This window comes from Pseudophryne corroboree, chromosome 7 (assembly GCF_028390025.1).
Source record: "Pseudophryne corroboree isolate aPseCor3 chromosome 7, aPseCor3.hap2, whole genome shotgun sequence".
NCBI classification, from domain to species: domain Eukaryota; kingdom Metazoa; phylum Chordata; class Amphibia; order Anura; family Myobatrachidae; genus Pseudophryne; species Pseudophryne corroboree.
Window position 1 is genome coordinate 35,191,556 of NC_086450.1, and position 20,358 is coordinate 35,211,913.

Genomic DNA, 20,358 nt, shown 5'->3' on the forward strand with positions numbered 1-20,358 from the left:
CCAGCGGAGCTGTGAGAGGAAATGGCGCCAGTGTGCTGAGGGAGATAGCCCCGCCCCTTCACGGCGGACTTCTCCCGCTTTTTTTATGGATATATGGCAGGGGATTTTACACATATATAGTCTTAATGACTATATTATGTGTATTTTTTTGCCAATGTAAGGTAATCTTATTGCAGCCCAGGGCGCCCCCCCCCCCCCAGCGCCCTGCACCCATCAGTGACCGGAGTGTGAGGTGTGCATGGGGAGCAATGGCGCACAGCTGCAGTGCTGTGCGCTACCTTAATGAAGACCGGAGTCTTCAGCCGCCGATTTCCTGGACGTTCTTCTTGCTTCTGGCTCTGCAAGGGGGACGGCGGCGCGGCTCCGGGACCGGACGACCGAGGCTGGGCCTGTGTTCGATCCCTCTGGAGCTAATGGTGTCCAGTAGCCTAGAAGCCCAAGCTAGCTGCAAGCAGGTAGGTTCGCTTCTCTCCCCTAAGTCCCTCGTAGCAGTGAGTCTGTTGCCAGCAGATCTCACTAAAAATAAAAAACCTAAATATACTTTCTTTTCTAGAAGCTCAGGAGAGCCCCTAGTGTGCATCCAGCTCGAGCCGGGCACAGATTCTAACTGAGGTCTGGAGGAGGGGCACAGAGGGAGGAGCCAGTGCACACCAGGTAGTCCTAATTCTTTCTTAGAGTGCCCAGTCTCCTTCGGAGCCCGCTATTCCCCATGGTCCTTACGGAGTTTCCAGCATCCACTAGGACGTCAGAGAAATATGCTTAACTGCGCAAACACCGGCAATGCGTCCACTTCTGATTCAGACCCAATGTGTTTCGGTTATAACTAAGTGGCATAAGAAGGGTTACAAATGCCATTAGTGTAATTTGCTCCTTCAATAGACAATTGCGCCCACTGTGCAAATTAAACAAAATTATGGAAAATGTCAAAGCCAAATCTTCCCAGCGGTTCTGTGATTTTATAATAACCAATCAGTTTATATGAGAGACATTGATACAGTATTAGTGCATTTACTTATATCTCCTCCTATGACGTCTTCTACTTCTGCACTGCAGATCACAGAGCAGCATGCAGATCCGGCGGAAATGCTACTGCCTTACCTGAGGAGAAAACGTATCCTTCCGCTGCAAATGTAAAGATATGGAGTTCTATTTACTAAGTCTTGGATGGAGATAACATACCAGCTAGTATCTGTATCTTCGGCCAAGTTAGGACCTGGGCTTGAAATGAACATTCATGGTGGCAACTGGGCACTACTACTTCGATAATCACACACAAGAGATTTATCTCATGGGAGCGTCGTAGGTGTGTAGCTAGGGGTCCGTGCTATTCTGGGTCACATATACAGCGGAGGGAAGAATGTTTCTGATGGGTCTCTTACACCCAGTATGGGTGAGACGCAAGTGTCGCAGCTGTGGACGGTTAAACAGTGGGCGGTGCGGATTCCCGCTTCAAGCCGCATGGATCCTTGCATTGGCCTAAGGTAGTACATCTGACTTCACGCGGCACCACACAAACACAGCCACTTTTCATCCGGCGTGTCGTTATCGTAAGGTAAGGTGAAGAAAGTAAACGGAACGTGCAGCATCCAAAAAACCAACGCAGCAATGCAAATGCTCCCAGATGCAAGCTCAGATCCCAGAGGGTCGTTGCGATTGATGGGTTCTACTCCCAAACCACAAGCTTTTACTAACATTAAAAAATGCGTGTATTCTGACCAATGGGCCGGCACACGCTCATTCGGGACCTCTGGGGTCGGGATTCAGGCGCTGGGATTCTGATTCTAGTCGGCTTGCCGGTGTCGGCATTCCAAGCAGTGTGTGGGATTCCGGCATAGTTATTTCAACTGCCAGGATCCTGACCGGATCCCAGCTTAGGGGCCTATATCATTATTGTTTTTAAAATAAGTTTATTATTTAAGTTTATAAAAGCAGATACAGTATACATGTTAAAAGATCCATAGTTAAATACAATTATTTGCATCACTACTTCAATGAATGTCCAAAGAAGAAGAGAGATAAATCACATGACTAGCGCAATGCCGCTGCTTGTTATCTAATTATACCGTGTTATATAGGGTTCAGCTGACTGTCAGGAGACCGACACTTTCATATATTAATATTACATACAGTAAAGATACTTGATATTCATGATTGACTCTTCCTGCGCAGAGTATAATTCATTATATGTGGCATGTCACCATATAGGAACACAAAAAGGCCATTTATCTATGTATGATACGGGTGGTATTTAGTATGCTGGCTGTTGGGATTACCGGCGCTCAGTATACCAGCGCCAGAATCCCGACACCCGGCATACCGACAACTATTCTCCCTCTTGGGGGTCCACGACCACCCTGGAGGGAGAATAACAGCGTGGGGAGCACAGCGAGCCCGCTAGGGGTTCATTTGCGCTCGCTCAGCTGTCGGTATGTCGGCGGTCGGGATCCTGGCTGCCGGCATACCATACTACACGCTATGATACAACTATATGTGGGAAAGTTTCTAAGAAATGAGCCTGTATAGATAAAGCTTTTGTGTTGGTTGGCTGCTGTGCAAACACAAAGGCGTAACTACTACCAGAAGGTGTATCTGGGGCCTGCAGGTGAGCGGGAGGAGGGGGGAGGTGTCTTCCTTGTCTGTTCTATGTGTCTATGTGAGTTTTCTTGCCATTGGACAGTACGGTATCCGGTCTCTAGATTGACCACACTTAGGTCGACAGTCATTAGGGCAACCGCTATTGGTCGACATACATTAGGTTGACGTGGTTTCTATGTCGACATGGTCACTAGGTCGATATGGTTTCTATGTCGACATGACAAAAGGTCAACATGAGTTTTTCACTATTTTTTTTTTATTTTTTGAACTTTTTCTTACTTTACGATCCACGTGGACTATGATTGGGAACGATAACTTGTGCCGAGTGCAGCGGTAGAGGAGCGAGGCACCTCGCCCGAAGCGAGCCATGCGAGGGGACAAGGTGCACTAATTGGGGTTCCCGGTCACTCTACGAAGAAAACGACGCCAATTTTTTTTAACAAAAAAACTCATGTCGACCTTTTGTCATGTCGACCTAGCTCATGCTCATGTCGACCTAACGCTTGTGTCAACCTATTTTCGTTGTCGACTTGGTCACTGTCAACCAATAGTGGTCGACCTAGACACTGTCGACCTAAGTGTAATCGACCCTAAGAACCACACCTGGACAGTACGTGGGCTCTTATGTATGTTGCTATGGGGCCCACAAGTGACTAGTTATGCTGCTGGCAAAACACAATGAAACATTTCCCTTGACGATGTATTTCCCAGTGCACTTGACAGGTACAAAGTACGGCTGCGGAGGAGGCGGCTGCGGATCCTGTACCGTGATGGTGTCACATATCCACCCTGTCTCCAAGAAGATCCTGTATCCTAATCACTAATGAACGAGGCAGAGTGATCCAAATATGACCTACAGTATATTGGGGGTCATTCCGAGTTGATCGCTCGATAGCTACTTTTTGCAGCCGTGCAAACGCATAGTCGCCGCCCACAGGGGAGTGTATTTTAGCTGTGCAAGTGTGCGTACGCCCGTGCTGCCGTGCGGTACAAAAACATTTTGCGCAGTCTCTGAGTAGCTCAGGACTTACTCAGCCCTTACGATCACTTCAGCCTGTCCGGTCCCGGAATTGACGTCAGACACCCGCCCTGCAAACGCTTGGACACGCCTGCGTTTTCCCTACCACTCCCAGAAAACGGTCAGTTGACACCCACAAACGCCCTCTTCCTGTCAATCACCTTGCGATCGGCTGTGAGAATGGATTCTTCGTTAAATCCATCGCCCAGCACTGATCCTCTTTGTACCCGTACGATGCACCTGCGCATTGTGGTGCATACGCATGCGCAGTTTTGCAGAGATTTAACCTGATCGCAGCGCTGCAAAAAGTTGCTAGCGAGTGATCAGCTCAGAATGACCCCCAAAATCTCTTAGAATCCGTAGTGGGGGAGCAGATACGGCCTAGTGAGCGCACTGCAATCCTGGGCCCTACGGAGACACTGGAGTATATTTACTAAAGCTGAATTTCCATTTTATTGCAAATTAATGGAAATTGATCTTAATCCGTATTGTGTTTCAGGGGCTAAAACATTTACTAACATTTAAAAATTAATATAAAAAAATCTTCTGTCAGCACAGAAAATGTCTGTTTTAGCCCTAAAGCACAATATCGATTTTCATCGATTTAAAATCAATAAAGAAATCTATGATGATCATCCTTTAGTAAATATGCCCCACGGGGCCTGGTAATCACTACCATCAATGGTCAATGGGCACCCCTAACTGTTATAGTAAGTATATTGATGCGTTCCTCTTATGTTCTCTCACTGGGGGTCATTCCGAGTTGTTCGCTCTGTATTTTTTTGTCGCAACGGAGCGATTAGTCGCTAATGCGCATGCGCAATGTCCGCAGTGCAACTGCGCCAAGTAAATTTGCTATGCAGTTAGGTATTTTACTCACGGCATTACGAGGTTTTTTCTTCGTTCTGGTGATCGTAATGTGATTGACAGGAAGTGGGTGTTTCTGGGCGGAAACAGGCCGTTTTATGGGAGTGTGTGAAAAAACGCTACCGTTTCTGGAAAAACGCGGGAGTGGCTGGAGAAACGGAGGAGTGTCTGGGCGAACGCAGGGTGTGTTTGTGACGTCAAACCAGGAACGACAAGCACTGAACTGATCGCAGTTGCCGAGTAAGTCTGGAGCTACTCAGAAACTGCTAAGAAGTGTCTATTCGCAATTCTGCTAATCTTTCGTTCGCAATTTTAAAATGCTAAGATTCACTCCCAGTAGGCGGCGGCTTAGCGTGTGCAATGCTGCTAAAAGCAGCTTGCGAGCGAACAACTCGGAATGACCCCCACTGTTTCAGCAGGCTGCTGACCAAATGTGGAAGGACATTGCTGTGGTAATATGTACGCTCATTTCCACAAACGTAACTCTGTTGGCTGTGAAGCAGAACTAAGCGAGAAACACCTGTTGCGCAACCGTTCCGGTGACACCTTGCATGCAATTGAATTAGCCCCTATGAATAGCCTCCATCTTGAAATTTGTGGTCTAGTAACTGCTCTGATTGAACAGGAGAGTGAATGCATATCACTGTATATTCTTAGTTACAAGATCATTTTGAAGCCTTAACAGCGTGTAGACATTACTCAGTCAACGCCTGCTTACTGCCTGTCTGCGTTCTCCATGGTGTTGCCGTCACTACAGTGGAGGGGATTGGGAGCACCACCCCCAGAATGCACCCGGTACAGGTGAGGCAGAGCGCAGGTTTAATCCTTCTGCTGCTTATCTGCAGTTGTAGTTTCCAACGTTGCACTGTATTCAATATAGGATCCAGGAAATAATGACAGGGGGAAGCCACCATAATCTGGTGGGAAGTGGGGGACTGAGGAGATATACAGTAGCTAAGGGGGACATTTACTAAGCAGTGATAAGAGCGGAGAAGTGAGCCAGTGGAGAAGTTGCCCATGGCAACCAATCAGCACTGAAGTAACATCTATAATTTGCATACTATAAAATTGTACAGAGCTGCTGATTGGTTGATGGGCTCACTTCTCCGCTCTTATCACTGTTTAGTAAATGTCCCCCTAAGTCCATTAGAAGGCGGTGAACACACACCTGCTGTGAATATAGACACGGTCGCAACATGGACACGGTGAGCTGCCCCTGCCTGGCACAGCGTCTCCCTTGTAACTTTCTTAAGATATGGCCTCTGTAGATGTCACCTCCCAGTCTCCACCTTGAACCGCCCATGAATTGCAGAACCCGTCTAAAATGCATGGCGCAAATGTGTACACCATTGCACTGTATTCTGAGCGTGCGCAGTAAGGATTTCTCGTGGCCTGCACATGCGCAGTTTGCCGATTATCACTCCGAACGGGCGTTCTCTCACCTGCATCTACCTCTGAATGAGCCCCTTGTCCCCTGAGCTCTGTAATGGTTAGGGAGCGTTTCTTCCATACTGTACTGGTATACAATGTTTATCCCATCTTAGGCTAGCGGCCTTCTTCTTGCAGGCTATGTACTATTCCTAGCTCCAGCTATAATACGAGCAGGGTCTTATCACACATTTCTTATCACAGGAGAGGATAGCCAAAGCTCACGGCTCCCAGTGCGGGTTCTGCAGCCCTGGAATGGTGATGTCCATGTACTCTCTGCTGAGGACTCACCCGGAACCCACCATGGAACAGATATATGAAGCCCTCGGGGGTATGTTCTTTACATACGTTTTCATCCAGTGCTGTATTACAGATATAGGGCCAACCATATTACGCAGTGCTGTGCATAGTATATATAGTAACACACACACACACACTGTACATATACTGTACCCAATCGACATACTAGTATGTGGGGGTGAAAACTGGGGGAATCCCACGTAAATACGGGGTAGTAGAACATACAAACGCCATAACAGGGCCCCGGTTGGAAGCGGAACCATGACCTCAGCATGGTAAAGCAGCAATGCTAACCAAAGTGCAACTGTGCTGCCCTGTTACTGTTTTCTATCTTTGTATGTTATGCATAATATGTGTTATTATTTTTCCATCCAGGAAATCTCTGCCGCTGTACCGGATACCGGCCAATACTCGATGGCTGCCAGACCTTCTGCAAGGTGGGCTGTGGATTTGGTATTATTGGTAAACTTGGGGGGTGGGGGGGGGAATGAGGTCGTTGAATGCACCCAAGGCAGGTCCCTGCCCACCTTCTATAGAACCACTTGTCAGCCTGGTGCTACTGACCTTGCCAGCTGCATTTTGCAGCATCATGCCTGGGCAGGTGCTACAGGAGAGGGATGGGTGGGGGAGCCTAGGTAAAGTAAGGGTTGGCTTACAGAATGTGAGGCACACACCAGGAGGCTGGAGAACTGGTGCAAACATATATGACAACGACGATGATGATGATGATGACGACGACCAACATCGATGTCTCCTGAATGGCTATTTTCAGATTGACTCCCAGCTGATGATAAGTCATTTGCACCATAGCTATATTACATCAGTTCATTCCATTATTTAGCAGCTTCAGGACAATTCCTGCGTCATTTATAAAGGGAAAATAGTGGATTTGGAGGTGATGTCTCTTTTAATTTAATATGGTAAATGTTATTTGCATTTACTAATAAAATATTATTTGTTCTTGTGTATCTGACGGCATTACCCTAATGGTACACTACATGATAATGTATCCACTTGCCTTCTTCCGGGAGACTCCCGAAACGCAGGTGGCTCTCCGGATGCCTGGTAAAGTGGGCCAGTCCAGTGCCATAAAAGGGCGGTAGTGTGCCCTGTGCTGACCCCACACCCTGGGAGCATGACCTCATGCTAGGCTTACCATCAGAGGCGTAACTAGGGGTTTTGGAGCCCAGGGCAAGATCAATAATGGCGCCCCCCCCCCCCACCTTCACCCCCCCCCCCCCTTAAAAAAAAAAAAACTACAAAAGGCAAGTATGTGCACACGCCACTGGTGTCACTGTATATAAAGATGTCAGGGTGTGCTGTGTATGTATAGATGTAGGTGCAGTGGTTGGAGTGGAATTTTTGAAGGGGGAATGAAAAAGTGTAGACAGCAATTATGCGCGCGCTCCGGAAAAGGGGGCGTGGTCACTCAAAAGGGGCATGTCCTTCAGTGTAGTAGAACCCCTTATACTATCTAGTACTGGTGCCCCTTTCACATAGCACACAGTATGAGCCGAAATTCACATTACCCCACACGGTATGAGCCGAAATTCACATTATAGCACACGGTATGAGCCGAAATTCACATTATAGCACACGGTATGAGCCGAAATTCACATTATAGCACACGGTATGAGCCGAAATTCACATTATAACACACGGTATAAGCCGAAATTTACATTATAGCACACGGTATGAACCGAAATTCACATTGTAGAGTGAGGGGATCTTACCCCCTTAATTAACAAGGCCTGTGGGCACTGTGGTGAGGGGAGCCTACCCCCTTAATTGACTAATTGCAGAGTTTAGCAGCGGAAGGGTTGCAGCGGTTTCTCACCCCAAGCTGCGGCGCTTCTGCCACCTCCGACACTCCACGTCTTCGGCGCCACCCGGGATGCAGAGCACCGCACCGGGGATGCACCCTTTTCAGTGTGGCCTGCTGCGCTCCGAAGGGGGATCTTCACTCCAGCTGCAGGATCCCGATGTGCGCCGTCCTCCCCGCTGTTACTTGCGCAGTAAGCATTAGTATCGTTTACCGCAGAGGCCATTTACTGAGGCATATGTATTAAACCTCGGGAGCTGAGATGCCCTTCTCACCGTACAGCTGTGTGGCCAAGCCGGGCGGGGGGACAGCCAGCAGCATACCGGATATCAGCAGCCAAGGGTGCTTGAGGCAACTGGATATTCAACAGTGCTGAGAGCCTCCGGAGCCCGCACCCCCAGAGCTGCAGTACACCGGCAGAGGACACCTATCCCCCGAACTCTGCGTAGCCCAAAGTCGGAGATCGGCAGCATGTCGAACGCAAAAGCAGAAGCCGCTTGTTGCCGGTCAACATGCTGCCGATCTCCGGCTTTGGGCTCCGCACCACTCCGCACGTGCCTTACAGCCCGCACCCTCGGCTGCTGATATCCGGCATGCTGCCCCTGCTGCTGGCTTTCCACCCGCCCGGCTCGGCCACCCAGCTGGATGGTGAGTGAGATGGGCATCTCAGTGCCCGTGGTTAATACATATCCCTCTTCAGTAAATGGCCTCTGTGGTAAATGGTACCAATGCTTACCGTGGCGGTAAGCATTAGTACATCCCGCCCACATACACATACTGCCCCACCCTCTTACTTACACACACACATTGTAGATTACACACACACACAGACTGGCCACCCCCAAAGCCCACAAACACCCACTCAGACTACACACAAATTCTCATACTTTCCCCTCCCCCACACACACCGGACTACAAAAATTTACACACACTCACACTGTCCCACACACACACAATTAGCACACACGCACTCACACTGTCCCGCACCCCCCCCCCCTCTCCCGACAGGAAAGTTTAAACTGCTGCGGCCTGCTCACCTGCACCTCCGAGGCCGCGCAACTCCGAGGTCGCGCACGCGATATGGAGACTCTGCAGGGGGGGAGTAGGGGGAGGCTCGTAGGTGCCGCTGCCTGTACAGTGTGACAGGTACAGCAGCCGAGGCCGGGGAGACAGGGAGAGTGCCGCGGCAGAGCTGGATTAAGGCTGTGGGGGGCCCGCTGTACTTAAGACAGGGGGCCCTAAGGTCTAAAATTAACATAATAACATTATCATTTACTACAACGAAAATCCCAATTAGGGGACAAGAGTGTGACCTCTTTTAATTGGGGGTTCCTGGGTGCCGTCTGATCTTGCACATTACACAAATTTTATAGGAAAGTAGGAAAGGTACCTGGACACACTATATCATTTGAACTAGGGGAGTGGGAGGCAGGTTGGATATATTGGCTGGTACGTAATGCAGTATGAGTTCACCCGATGTGCGGGATTCCGGCCGAACTTGGATTTTTTTTTAAAGGGGCAATCATTTACAGGGCATGGTTATGCCTTGTAAATGAGCGGCACTTTAAAAAAAACACCTCAGAGTTCGCCAGCATCCCACACGACAGGTGAACTTGGACTCCATTACAGCTATCTATTAATAAATAAATAAATGTGACCCAGTCAGGATCCCTAATGAGCCCACCACTGATTAGAATGCCGGAATTGGCATACTGACAGCCGGGATCTCGATTGAGTGACTGTTGGGAATTCAGAGGCGTAACAAGGGTTTTTGGAGCCCAGAGCAAGATTATGAATGCCCCCCCCAAAAAAAAAAATTCATAATATAAGCTATGTGCGCGTGCGCAAAAAAGTGTGCATGGTCACACACCAGAGGGGGCATGGTCACACACCAGAGGGGGCATGGTCACGCACCAGAGGGGGCATGGTCACGCACCAGAGGGGGCATGGTCACGCACCAGAGGGGGCATGGTCACGCACCAGAGGGGGCATGGCCACTGAAATTAGGGCTTGCCGACATGACACGTCACAATGGAATCATTCTTTTCAGTTGTACACGCATCTTACCTGTATGATGGTTTCTCACAATGTGGAACCTCTGGAGAAATGTATCCTCTGAGGCAGACGGTGTCTTCAGTCAGTATTCACTAGTCATGTAGGAGATCACATCATCCAGAAGATGCCTGGGTGTGTAGGAATAGTAACAAGGTAGGCAACATACATCAGCAATTCAACCAGACTTACATTCTGCCCCCTACATCTCTCTGCACACCATCACCTACCCCCATGTCGTCTCTCAGCAACCATCACCTACCACTTGTGTCGTCTCTCAGCACTCGGCACACCATCACCTATCCCATGTATAGTCACTCAGCACACCATCACCTACCCCGTGTCTTCACTCAGCATACCATCACCTACCCCCTGTGTTGTCACTCAGCACACCATCATCTACCCCCTGTGTCGTCACTCAGCACACTATCACCTACCCCCTGTGTCGTCACTCAGCACACCATCACCTACACCATGTCGGCACTCAGCACACCATCACCTACCCGGTGTCGTCACTCAGCACACCATCAGTGGGAAGAGTGGGGGGCACAGGGAGCAGAGTGGGGGACACAGAGGGGGGGATGGGGACACAGGGGGGAGAAAGAGGCCACAGTGGGGAGAATGGGGCCACAGTGGTGCAAGTAGGGCCAAAGGGGGGTGGGAGTGGGGCCACTGGGGTCACAATGGGGAGAGTTGGGCCACAGGGAGCAGAGTGGGGTTACAGAGGGTAGAGTGAGGCTGCAGGGGCTAAAGTAGGAGCCACAGTGGGGAGAGGAGGGCCATGGGGGGGGGGGGAGAGACCACGGGGGGGAGAGTCGGGCCACAGAGGGGAGAGTGGGGCCACACAGGGGAGAGAAAGGGGCACAGGGAGCAGAGTGGGGCCAAGTTCAGGCACTCACCATGAACACTGGCCGTGCACCGTGGGGAGCAGCATCAACATCCCTGTAGACTGGTCCCCTGCACTCCGGAGGCAGAAGGATCACACAAGGGACCCAGCAGCCTCAGCAGCTCTATCACCAGGGGGGGAGAGCCGGGAACTTCACTTCACAACAGGGGAAGGAGGCTAGGAGCTACACGCCGAGCGCGGAAGACAGGAAGAGCCGGGGACAGCTCCCCGCCTCGTCAGTGGCCGTTCCCATGGTAACAGGCCGCTGGTTGGCTGAGAGACAGCAATTCTCAGCCAACCAGCGTCCGCCATACTTTCACCTCTGATCACCCCCTCCCCTTACCTAGTAGTGGGAGCCGGGAGCCAGCGGGCTGAGGCAGCTGGCTGCGTAGACTAGGGATGGACATCGAAAGCAAACCATCATATGATGGCAATGCTCCACCATTGAAACTTTCGATGCAATGGTTACTAACCATCACATCAAAAGTATTCGATGGTGAAAACTAGTTATATGACTAGTTCATGCGCAAAAGCCTGCATTTTCGTTTGCAATGTGGGAATTGGGATCGGGGGCAGGGCCAGACTCTGAGCAACATATTACTTTATCACTGGACATTGTGTGTATAATATACATATATAATATACATACACAATGCCCAATGATGAAGTAACATTGCCCCCTCAGTGCCAAATATACATTGCCCCCACTGAGTCAGATATACATTGCCCCCACTGAGTCAGATATACATTGCCCCCACTGAGTCAGATATGCAATGCCCCCACTGTGCCAGATATACAATGCCCCCACTGTGCCAGATATACAATGCCCCCACAGTGCCAGATATGCAATGCCCCCACTGTGCCAGATATACAATGCCCCCACTGGGTCAGATATACAACGCCCCCACTGTGCCAGATATACATTGCCCCCATTGTGCCAGATATACAACGCCCCCACTGTGTCAGATATACAATGCCCCCCCCTGTGGCAGATATACATTGTCCCACTGTGCGCTCATTGCCCCACCCCCCTTACCGCTGGCTCTGTTTCTTCTATGTGAGGGGAGGAGAGCGTAGCATAGCGTCTCTCTTGCCTCTCAATTCTCTTTGATGCCCGGTCTCACTCTCCAACGGCGGCGGGGTCAATCTGAAATGATGCGCCGGTTCGTTAGCCAGAGTTTGCGGACCGCCAGCCAATCAGGAGCCACGGCTGCCGGTCCATGAGCTCTGATTGGCTAGTAAACTGGTGCCTTATTCAGATTGACCGCGCCGCCGCCGATGGAGAGTGAGACTGGGCATCCAAGAGAATTGAGGGGCAGGATAGGCACTGCGCTGCGCTCTCCTCCCCTCACACAGAACGAAGCCAGCGGAATGCAGTATTGTGGACGACCCGGCGGTACGGCGTACCGGCTGGGAATTTCTTACAATAATGTGGATGGCAACTTGCTCAGTGCACGGTTTGCTTTGCTGTCTCACATGGGACCAATTCCGATGATTATGGGGTGGAGTTTGTATGTTCTTTCCATGGTTTTTGTGTTTTCTCTTGGTTTTTCAAACAGTCCAAAACATACTCAAGCAAGGACTTTGTCCATAGCCCTCCTAAATTATTCCCCCTGATCAGTGGTAGTGAATAGCTGGAGTGATATAAAGATCAGTGAGGCCACTCTGTCTCCTCTGAATCCTCCTGAGCTCCGAGTGTCTGTGGCTTCTGCTGCTGCAGGGTAAGGTCTGGGATCTGATTGGCTCTCTGAGTCAGTGAGAGCCAATCAGAGCTTACAGTGGGCCCTGTTGCCTAGCAGCAACCTAGAGAGGGGAGGGGGTGAGGGGACTGGCTGAGCAGGCTCATGTCTGAAACAGACAGCCTCCAACAGACTTAGGAAGTTTCCCTGATAGACACAGCAGCAAGGGGAGGCATAGCTATTTGGAATTAGAAAAAAACAAGCCACCATCGGAAGACCATCGAATGACTATCATTCGATGGTGAAAAACATCGGGAGGGCACCATTAAATGCTAAAAACACTACCATCGAAACGAAAACATCGATGGTTCGGAAACATCGACCATCGATGTCCATCCCTAGCGTAGACAGGGGAGCATGAGCCATGACACATCGCGGTCATGCTCAGTGCTCTGGTGGTGCGCATGGGGCGAGCGGGGCATGCAGGGGCCGGTGGCGCCCCCCTCTGCTGGGCATGCCACGGCGCCCAGGGCACGCACCCTGCTCGCCCTGTGCTAGTTACGCCTCTGCTTACCATACTATCCCTTTAACCCAGGATCCTCATGAATTACACAGGGTCTGGGGCTGGCTGGATTCAAGCCTGCATTTCACCTGATGTTAATCAGCCACCGAACCTGTGTAATCCATGAATGTCCCGGTTTGAAAGGGACAGTGTGGTTAGGCTATGTCATGCCATCATGCTGAAGACGGGGCTTTTATCACTGGGTAGTATGGCTCCTGAGAACAGTCTGGGTGGCTGTACAGGCTGCAGGGTGTGTAACCAGTCCCAGAGTGGCACTGCAGAAACAATACAGGTGGCAGGGGGCCTATCCAGGCTGCACTGCTAGCTAGATGCAGGGGCCATAAGGCAGCATACACCTAAAGGCCCCCGTACAGCGGCAATCACAAAAAAAAAAAAAACAATTTGCAGATTCTGCCACTGTCCCCCGATTTAAAGATTCCCCAAGCCACCAATCTGCGCTCACACTTTACAGATATTTTTCTGTGATATGAGGATCGTTTTCAGTAGAGATGAGCGGGTTCGGTTCCTCGGAATCCGAACCCGCCCGAACTTCAGCTTTTTTTACACGGATCCGAGCGACTCGGATCTTCCCGCCTTGCTCGGTTAACCCGAGCGCGCCCGAACGTCATCATGACGCTGTCGGATTCTCGCGAGGCTCGGATTCTATCGCGAGACTCGGATTCTATATAAGGAGCCGCGCGTCGCCGCCATTTTTCACACGTGCATTGAGATTGATAGGGAGAGGACGTGGCTGGCGTCCTCTCCATTTAGATTAGAAGAGAGAGAGTGAGATTGAGACAGAGACACTTGATTTACTGGAGCTTAGGAGTACTAGAGAGTGCAGAGTTTACTAGTGACTGACCAGTGACCACCAGTGCAGTTTTATTTAATATAATCCGTTCTCTGCCTGAAAAAAACGATACGCAGTGACTCAGTCACATACCATATCTGTGCTCAGCCCAGTGTGCTGCATCATCTATGTATAATATCTGACTGTGCTCACACAGCTTAATTGTGGGGGAGACTGGGGAGCAGTTATAGGTTATAGCAGGAGCCAGGAGTACATATTATTAAAATTAAACAGTGCACACTTTTGCTGCAGGAGTGCCAGTGTGACTGACGTGACCAGTGACCTGACCACACTGACCACCAGTATAGTATACTATATTGTGATTGCCTGAAAAAGTTAAACACTCGTCGTGTGACTTGTGTGGTGTTTTTTTATTCTATAAAAAACTCATTCTGCTGACAGACAGTGTCCAGCAGGTCCGTCATTATATAATATATACCTGTCCGGCTGCAGTAGTGATATATATATATTTTTTATATCATTATTTATCATCCAGTCGCAGCAGACACAGTACGGTAGTTCACGGCTGTAGCTACCTCTGTGTCGGCACTCGGCAGTCCATCCATAATTCTATACCACCTACCCGTGGTTTTTTTTTTTCTTTCTTCTTTATACATACTACATCTCATTATCATCCAGTCTATATTAGCAGCAGACACAGTACAGTACGGTAGTCCACGGCTGTAGCTACCTCTGTGTCGGCACTCGGCAGTCCGTCCATAATTGTATACCACCTACCCGTGGTTTTTTTTTTCTTCTTTATACATACTACATCTCATTATCATCCAGTCTATATTAGCAGCAGACACAGTACAGTACGGTAGTCCACGGCTGTAGCTACCTCTGTGTTGGCACTCGGCAGTCCATCCATAATTGTATACCACCTACCCGTGGTTTTTTTTTTCTTCTTCATACATACTACATCTCATTATCATCCAGTCTATATTAGCAGCAGACACAGTACAGTACGGTAGTCCACGGCTGTAGCTACCTCTGTGTCGGCACTCGGCAGTCCGTCCATAATTGTATACCACCTACCCGTGGTTTTTTTTTTCTTCTTTATACATACTACATCTCATTATCATCCAGTCTATATTAGCAGCAGACACAGTACAGTACGGTAGTCCACGGCTGTAGCTACCTCTGTGTCGGCACTCGGCAGTCCATCCATAATTGTATACCACCTACCCGTGGTTTTTTTTTCTTTCTTCTTTATACATACTACATCTCATTATCAACCAGTCTATATTAGCAGCAGACACAGTACAGTACGGTAGTCCACGGCTGTAGCTACCTCTGTGTCGGCACTCGGCAGTCCGTCCATAATTGTATACCACCTACCCGTGGTTTTTTTTTCTTTCTTCTTTATACATACTACATCTCATTATCATCCAGTCTATATTAGCAGCAGACACAGTACAGTACGGTAGTCCACGGCTGTAGCTACCTCTGTGTCGGCACTCGGCAGTCCATCCATAATTGTATACCACCTACCCGTGGTTTTTTTTTTCTTCTTTATACATACTACATCTCATTATCATCCAGTCTATATTAGCAGCAGACACAGTACAGTACGGTAGTCCACGGCTGTAGCTACCTCTGTGTCGGCACTCGGCAGTCCATCCATAATTGTATACCACCTACCCGTGGTTTTTTTTTCTTTCTTCTTTATACATACTACATCTCATTATCATCCAGTCTATATTAGCAGCAGACACAGTACAGTACGGTAGTCCACGGCTGTGGCTACCTCTGTGTCGGCACTCGGCAGTCCGTCCATAATTGTATACCACCTACCCGTGGTTTTTTTTTTCTTTCTTCTTTATACATACTACATCTCATTATCATCCAGTCTATATTAGCAGCAGACACAGTACAGTACGGTAGTCCACGGCTGTAGCTACCTCTGTGTCGGCACTCGGCAGTCCATCCATAATTGTATACCACTTACCCGTGGTTTTTTTCTTCTTCTTTATACATACTACATCTCATTATCATCCAGTCTATATTAGCAGCAGACACAGTACAGTACGGTAGTCCACGGCTGTAGCTACCTCTGTGTCGGCACTCGGCAGTCCATCCATAATTGTATACCACCTACCCGTGGTTTTTTTTTCTTTCTTCTTTATACATACATACTACATCTCTTTATCAACCAGTCTATATTAGCAGCAGACACAGTACGGTAGTCCACGGCTGTAGCTACCTCTGTGTCGGCACTCGGCAGTCCGTCCATAATTGTATACCACCTACCCGTGGTTTTTTTTTCTTTCTTCTTTATACATACATACTACATCTCTTTATCAACCAGTCTATATTAGCAGCAGACACAGTACAGTACGGTAGTCCACGGCTGTAGCTACCTCTGTGTCGGCACTCGGCAGTCCATCCATAATTGTATACTAGTATCCATCCATCTCCATTGTTTACCTGAGGTGCCTTTTAGTTGTGCCTATTAAAATATGGAGAACAAAAATGTTGAGGTTCCAAAATTAGGGAAAGATCAAGATCCACTTCCACCTCGTGCTGAAGCTGCTGCCACTAGTCATGGCCGAGACGAGGAAATGCCAGCAACGTCGTCTGCCAAGGCCGATGCCCAATGTCATAGTACAGAGCATGTCAAATCCAAAACACCAAATATCAGTAAAAAAAAGGACTCCAAAACCTAAAATAAAATTGTCGGAGGAGAAGCGTAAACTTGCCAATATGCCATTTACCACACGGAGTGGCAAGGAACAGCTGAGGCCCTGGCCTATGTTCATGGCTAGTGGTTCAGCTTCACATGAGGATGGAAGCACTCAGCCTCTCGCTAGAAAACTGAAAAGACTCAAGCTGGCAAAAGCACCGCAAAGAACTGTGCGTTCTTCGAAATCCCAAATCCACAAGGAGAGTCCAATTGTGTCGGTTGCGATGCCTGACCTTCCCAACACTGGACATGAAGAGCATGCGCCTTCCACCATTTGCACGCCCCCTGCAAGTGCTGGAAGGAGCACCCGCAGTCCAGTTCCTGATAGTCAGATTGAAGATGTCAGTGTTGAAGTACACCAGGATGAGGAGGATATGGGTGTTGCTGGCGCTGGGGAGGAAATTGACCAGGAGGATTCTGATGGTGAGGTGGTTTGTTTAAGTCAGGCACCCGGGGAGACACCTGTTGTCCGTGGGAGGAATATGGCCACTGACATGCCTCGTGAAAATACCCAAAAAATCAGCTCTTCGGTGTGGAAGTATTTCAACAGAAATGCGGACAACAGGTGTCAAGCCGTGTGTTGCCTTTGTCAAGCTGTAATAAGTTGGGGTAAGGACGTTAACCACCTCGAAACATCCTCCCTTATACGTCACCTGCAGCGCATTCATAATAAGTCAGTGACAAGTTCAAAAACTTTGGGCGACAGCGGAAGCAGTCCACTGACCAGTAAATCCCTTCCTCTTGTAACCAAGCTCACGCAAACCACCCCACCAACTCCCTCAGTGTCAATTTCCTCCTTCCCCAGGAATGCCAATAGTCCTGCAGGCCATGTCACTGGCAATTCTGACGAGTCCTCTCCTGCCTGGGATTCCTCCGATGCATCCTTGCGTGTAACGCCTACTGCTGCTGGCGCTGCTGTTGTTGCTGCTGGGAGTCGATGGTCATCCCAGAGGGGAAGTCGTAAGCCCACTTGTACTACTTCCAGTAAGCAATTGACTGTTCAACAGTCCTTTGCGAGGAAGATGAAATATCACAGCAGTCATCCTGCTGCAAAGCGGATAACTGAGGCCTTGACAACTATGTTGGTGTTAGACGTGCGTCCGGTATCCGCCGTTAGTTCACAGGGAACTAGACAATTTATTGAGGCAGTGTGCCCCCGTTACCAAATACCATCTAGGTTCCACTTCTCTAGGCAGGCGATACCGAGAATGTACACGGACGTCAGAAAAAGACTCACCAGTGTCCTAAAAAATGCAGTTGTACCCAATGTCCACTTAACCACGGACATGTGGACAAGTGGAGCAGGGCAGGGTCAGGACTATATGACTGTGACAGCCCACTGGGTAGATGTATGGACTCCCGCCGCAAGAACAGCAGCGGCGGCACCAGTAGCAGCATCTCGCAAACGCCAACTCTTTCCTAGGCAGGCTACGCTTTGTATCACCGCTTTCCAGAATACGCACACAGCTGAAAACCTCTTACGGCAACTGAGGAAGATCATCGCGGAATGGCTTACCCCAATTGGACTCTCCTGTGGATTTGTGGCATCGGACAACGCCAGCAATATTGTGTGTGCATTAAATATGGGCAAATTCCAGCACGTCCCATGTTTAGCACATACCTTGAATTTGGTGGTGCAGAATTTTTTAAAAAACGACAGGGGCGTGCAAGAGATGCTGTCGGTGGCCAGAAGAATTGCGGGACACTTTCGGCGTACAGGCACCACGTACAGAAGACTGGAGCACCACCAAAAACTACTGAACCTGCCCTGCCATCATCTGAAGCAAGAAGTGGTAACGAGGTGGAATTCAACCCTCTATATGCTTCAGAGGTTGGAGGAGCAGCAAAAGGCCATTCAAGCCTATACAATTGAGCACCATATAGGAGGTGGAATGCACCTGTCTCAAGCGCAGTGGAGAATGATTTCAACGTTGTGCAAGGTTCTGATGCCCTTTGAACTTGCCACACGTGAAGTCAGTTCAGACACTGCCAGCCTGAGTCAGGTCATTCCCCTCATCAGGCTTTTGCAGAAGAAGCTGGAGACATTGAAGGAGGAGCTAACACGGAGCGATTCCGCTAGGCATGTGGGACTTGTGGATGGAGCCCTTAATTCGCTTAACAAGGATTCACGGGTGGTCAATCTGTTGAAATCAGAGCACTACATTTTGGCCACCGTGCTCGATCCTAGATTTAAAGCCTACCTTGGATCTCTCTTTCCGGCAGACACAAGTCTGCTGGGGTTGAAAGACCTGCTGGTGAGAAAATTGTCAAGTCAAGCGGAACGCGACCTGTCAACATCTCCTCCTTCACATTCTCCCGCAACTGGGGGTGCGAGGAAAAGGCTCAGAATTCCGAGCCCACCCGCTGGCGGTGATGCAGGGCAGTCTGGAGCGACTGCTGATGCTGACATCTGGTCCGGACTGAAGGACCTGACAACGATTACGGACATGTCGTCTACTGTCACTGCATATGATTCTCTCAACATTGAAAGAATGGTGGAGGATTATATGAGTGACCGCATCCAAGTAGGCACGTCACACAGTCCGTACTTATACTGGCAGGAAAAAGAGGCAATTTGGAGGCCCTTGCACAAACTGGCTTTATTCTACCTAAGTTGCCCTCCCACAAGTGTGTACTCCGAAAGAGTGTTTAGTGCCGCCGCTCACCTTGTCAGCAATCGGCGTACGAGGTTACATCCAGAAAATGTGGAGAAGATGATGTTCATTAAAATGAATTATAATCAATTCCTCCGCGGAGACATTGACCAGCAGCAATTGCCTCCACAAAGTACACAGGGAGCTGAGATGGTGGATTCCAGTGGGGACGAATTGATAATCTGTGAGGAGGGGGATGTACACGGTGATATATTGGAGGATGATGATGAGGTGGACATCTTGCCTCTGTAGAGCCAGTTTGTGCAAGGAGAGATTAATTGCTTCTTTTTTGGTGGGGGTCCAAACCAACCCGTCATATCAGTCACAGTCGTGTGGCAGACCCTGTCACTGAAATGATGGGTTGGTTAAAGTGTGCATGTCCTGTTTATACAACATAAGGGTGGGTGGGAGGGCCCAACGACAATTCCATCTTGCACCTCTTTTTTCTTTAATTTTTCTTTGCGTCATGTGCTGTTTGGGGAGGGTTTTTTGGAAGGGCCATCCTGCGTGACACTGCAGTGCCACTCCTAGATGGGCCCGGTGTTTGTGTCGGCCACTAGGGTCGCTTATCTTACTCACACAGTCAGCTACCTCATTGCGCCTCTTTTTTTCTTTGCGTCATGTGCTGTTTGGGGAGGGTTTTTTGGAAGGGACATCCTGCGTGACACTGCAGTGCCACTCCTAGATGGGCCCGGTGTTTGTGTCGGCCACTATGGTCGCTTATCTTACTCACACAGCTACCTCATTGCGCCTCTTTTTTTCTTTGCGTCATGTGCTGTTTGGGGAGGGTTTTTTGGAAGGGACATCCTGCGTGACACTGCAGTGCCACTCCTAGATGGGCCCGGTGTTTGTGTCGGCCACTAGGGTCGCTTATCTTACTCACACAGCGACCTCGGTGCAAATTTTAGGACTAAAAATAATATTGTGAGGTGTGAGGTATTCAGAATAGACTGAAAATG

At 49.3% G+C, this 20,358-nt stretch overlaps 1 protein-coding gene across 3 annotated transcripts in view; it reads left to right on the forward strand.

Annotated features, from left to right (window-relative positions):
* LOC134944386 (aldehyde oxidase 1-like) overlaps window positions 1-20,358 on the forward strand; it is a 144,239-nt gene that overhangs the window by 40,999 nt on the left and 82,882 nt on the right. The window contains exons 1-6 of one of the 3 annotated variants that reach the window (XM_063932967.1): window positions 565-654; window positions 1,054-1,111; window positions 3,307-3,403; window positions 5,173-5,281; window positions 6,113-6,239; window positions 6,584-6,645. In XM_063932967.1, the coding sequence (XP_063789037.1) occupies window positions 1,084-1,111; window positions 3,307-3,403; window positions 5,173-5,281; window positions 6,113-6,239; window positions 6,584-6,645 (423 nt within the window). In that variant the 5' untranslated portion in view covers window positions 565-654; window positions 1,054-1,083. Of the gene's footprint in view, window positions 1-564; window positions 655-1,053; window positions 1,112-3,306; window positions 3,404-5,172; window positions 5,282-6,112; window positions 6,240-6,583; window positions 6,646-20,358 lie in introns of those variants that run through there. The other 2 variants (XM_063932966.1, XM_063932968.1) reach the window with 2 other exon arrangements.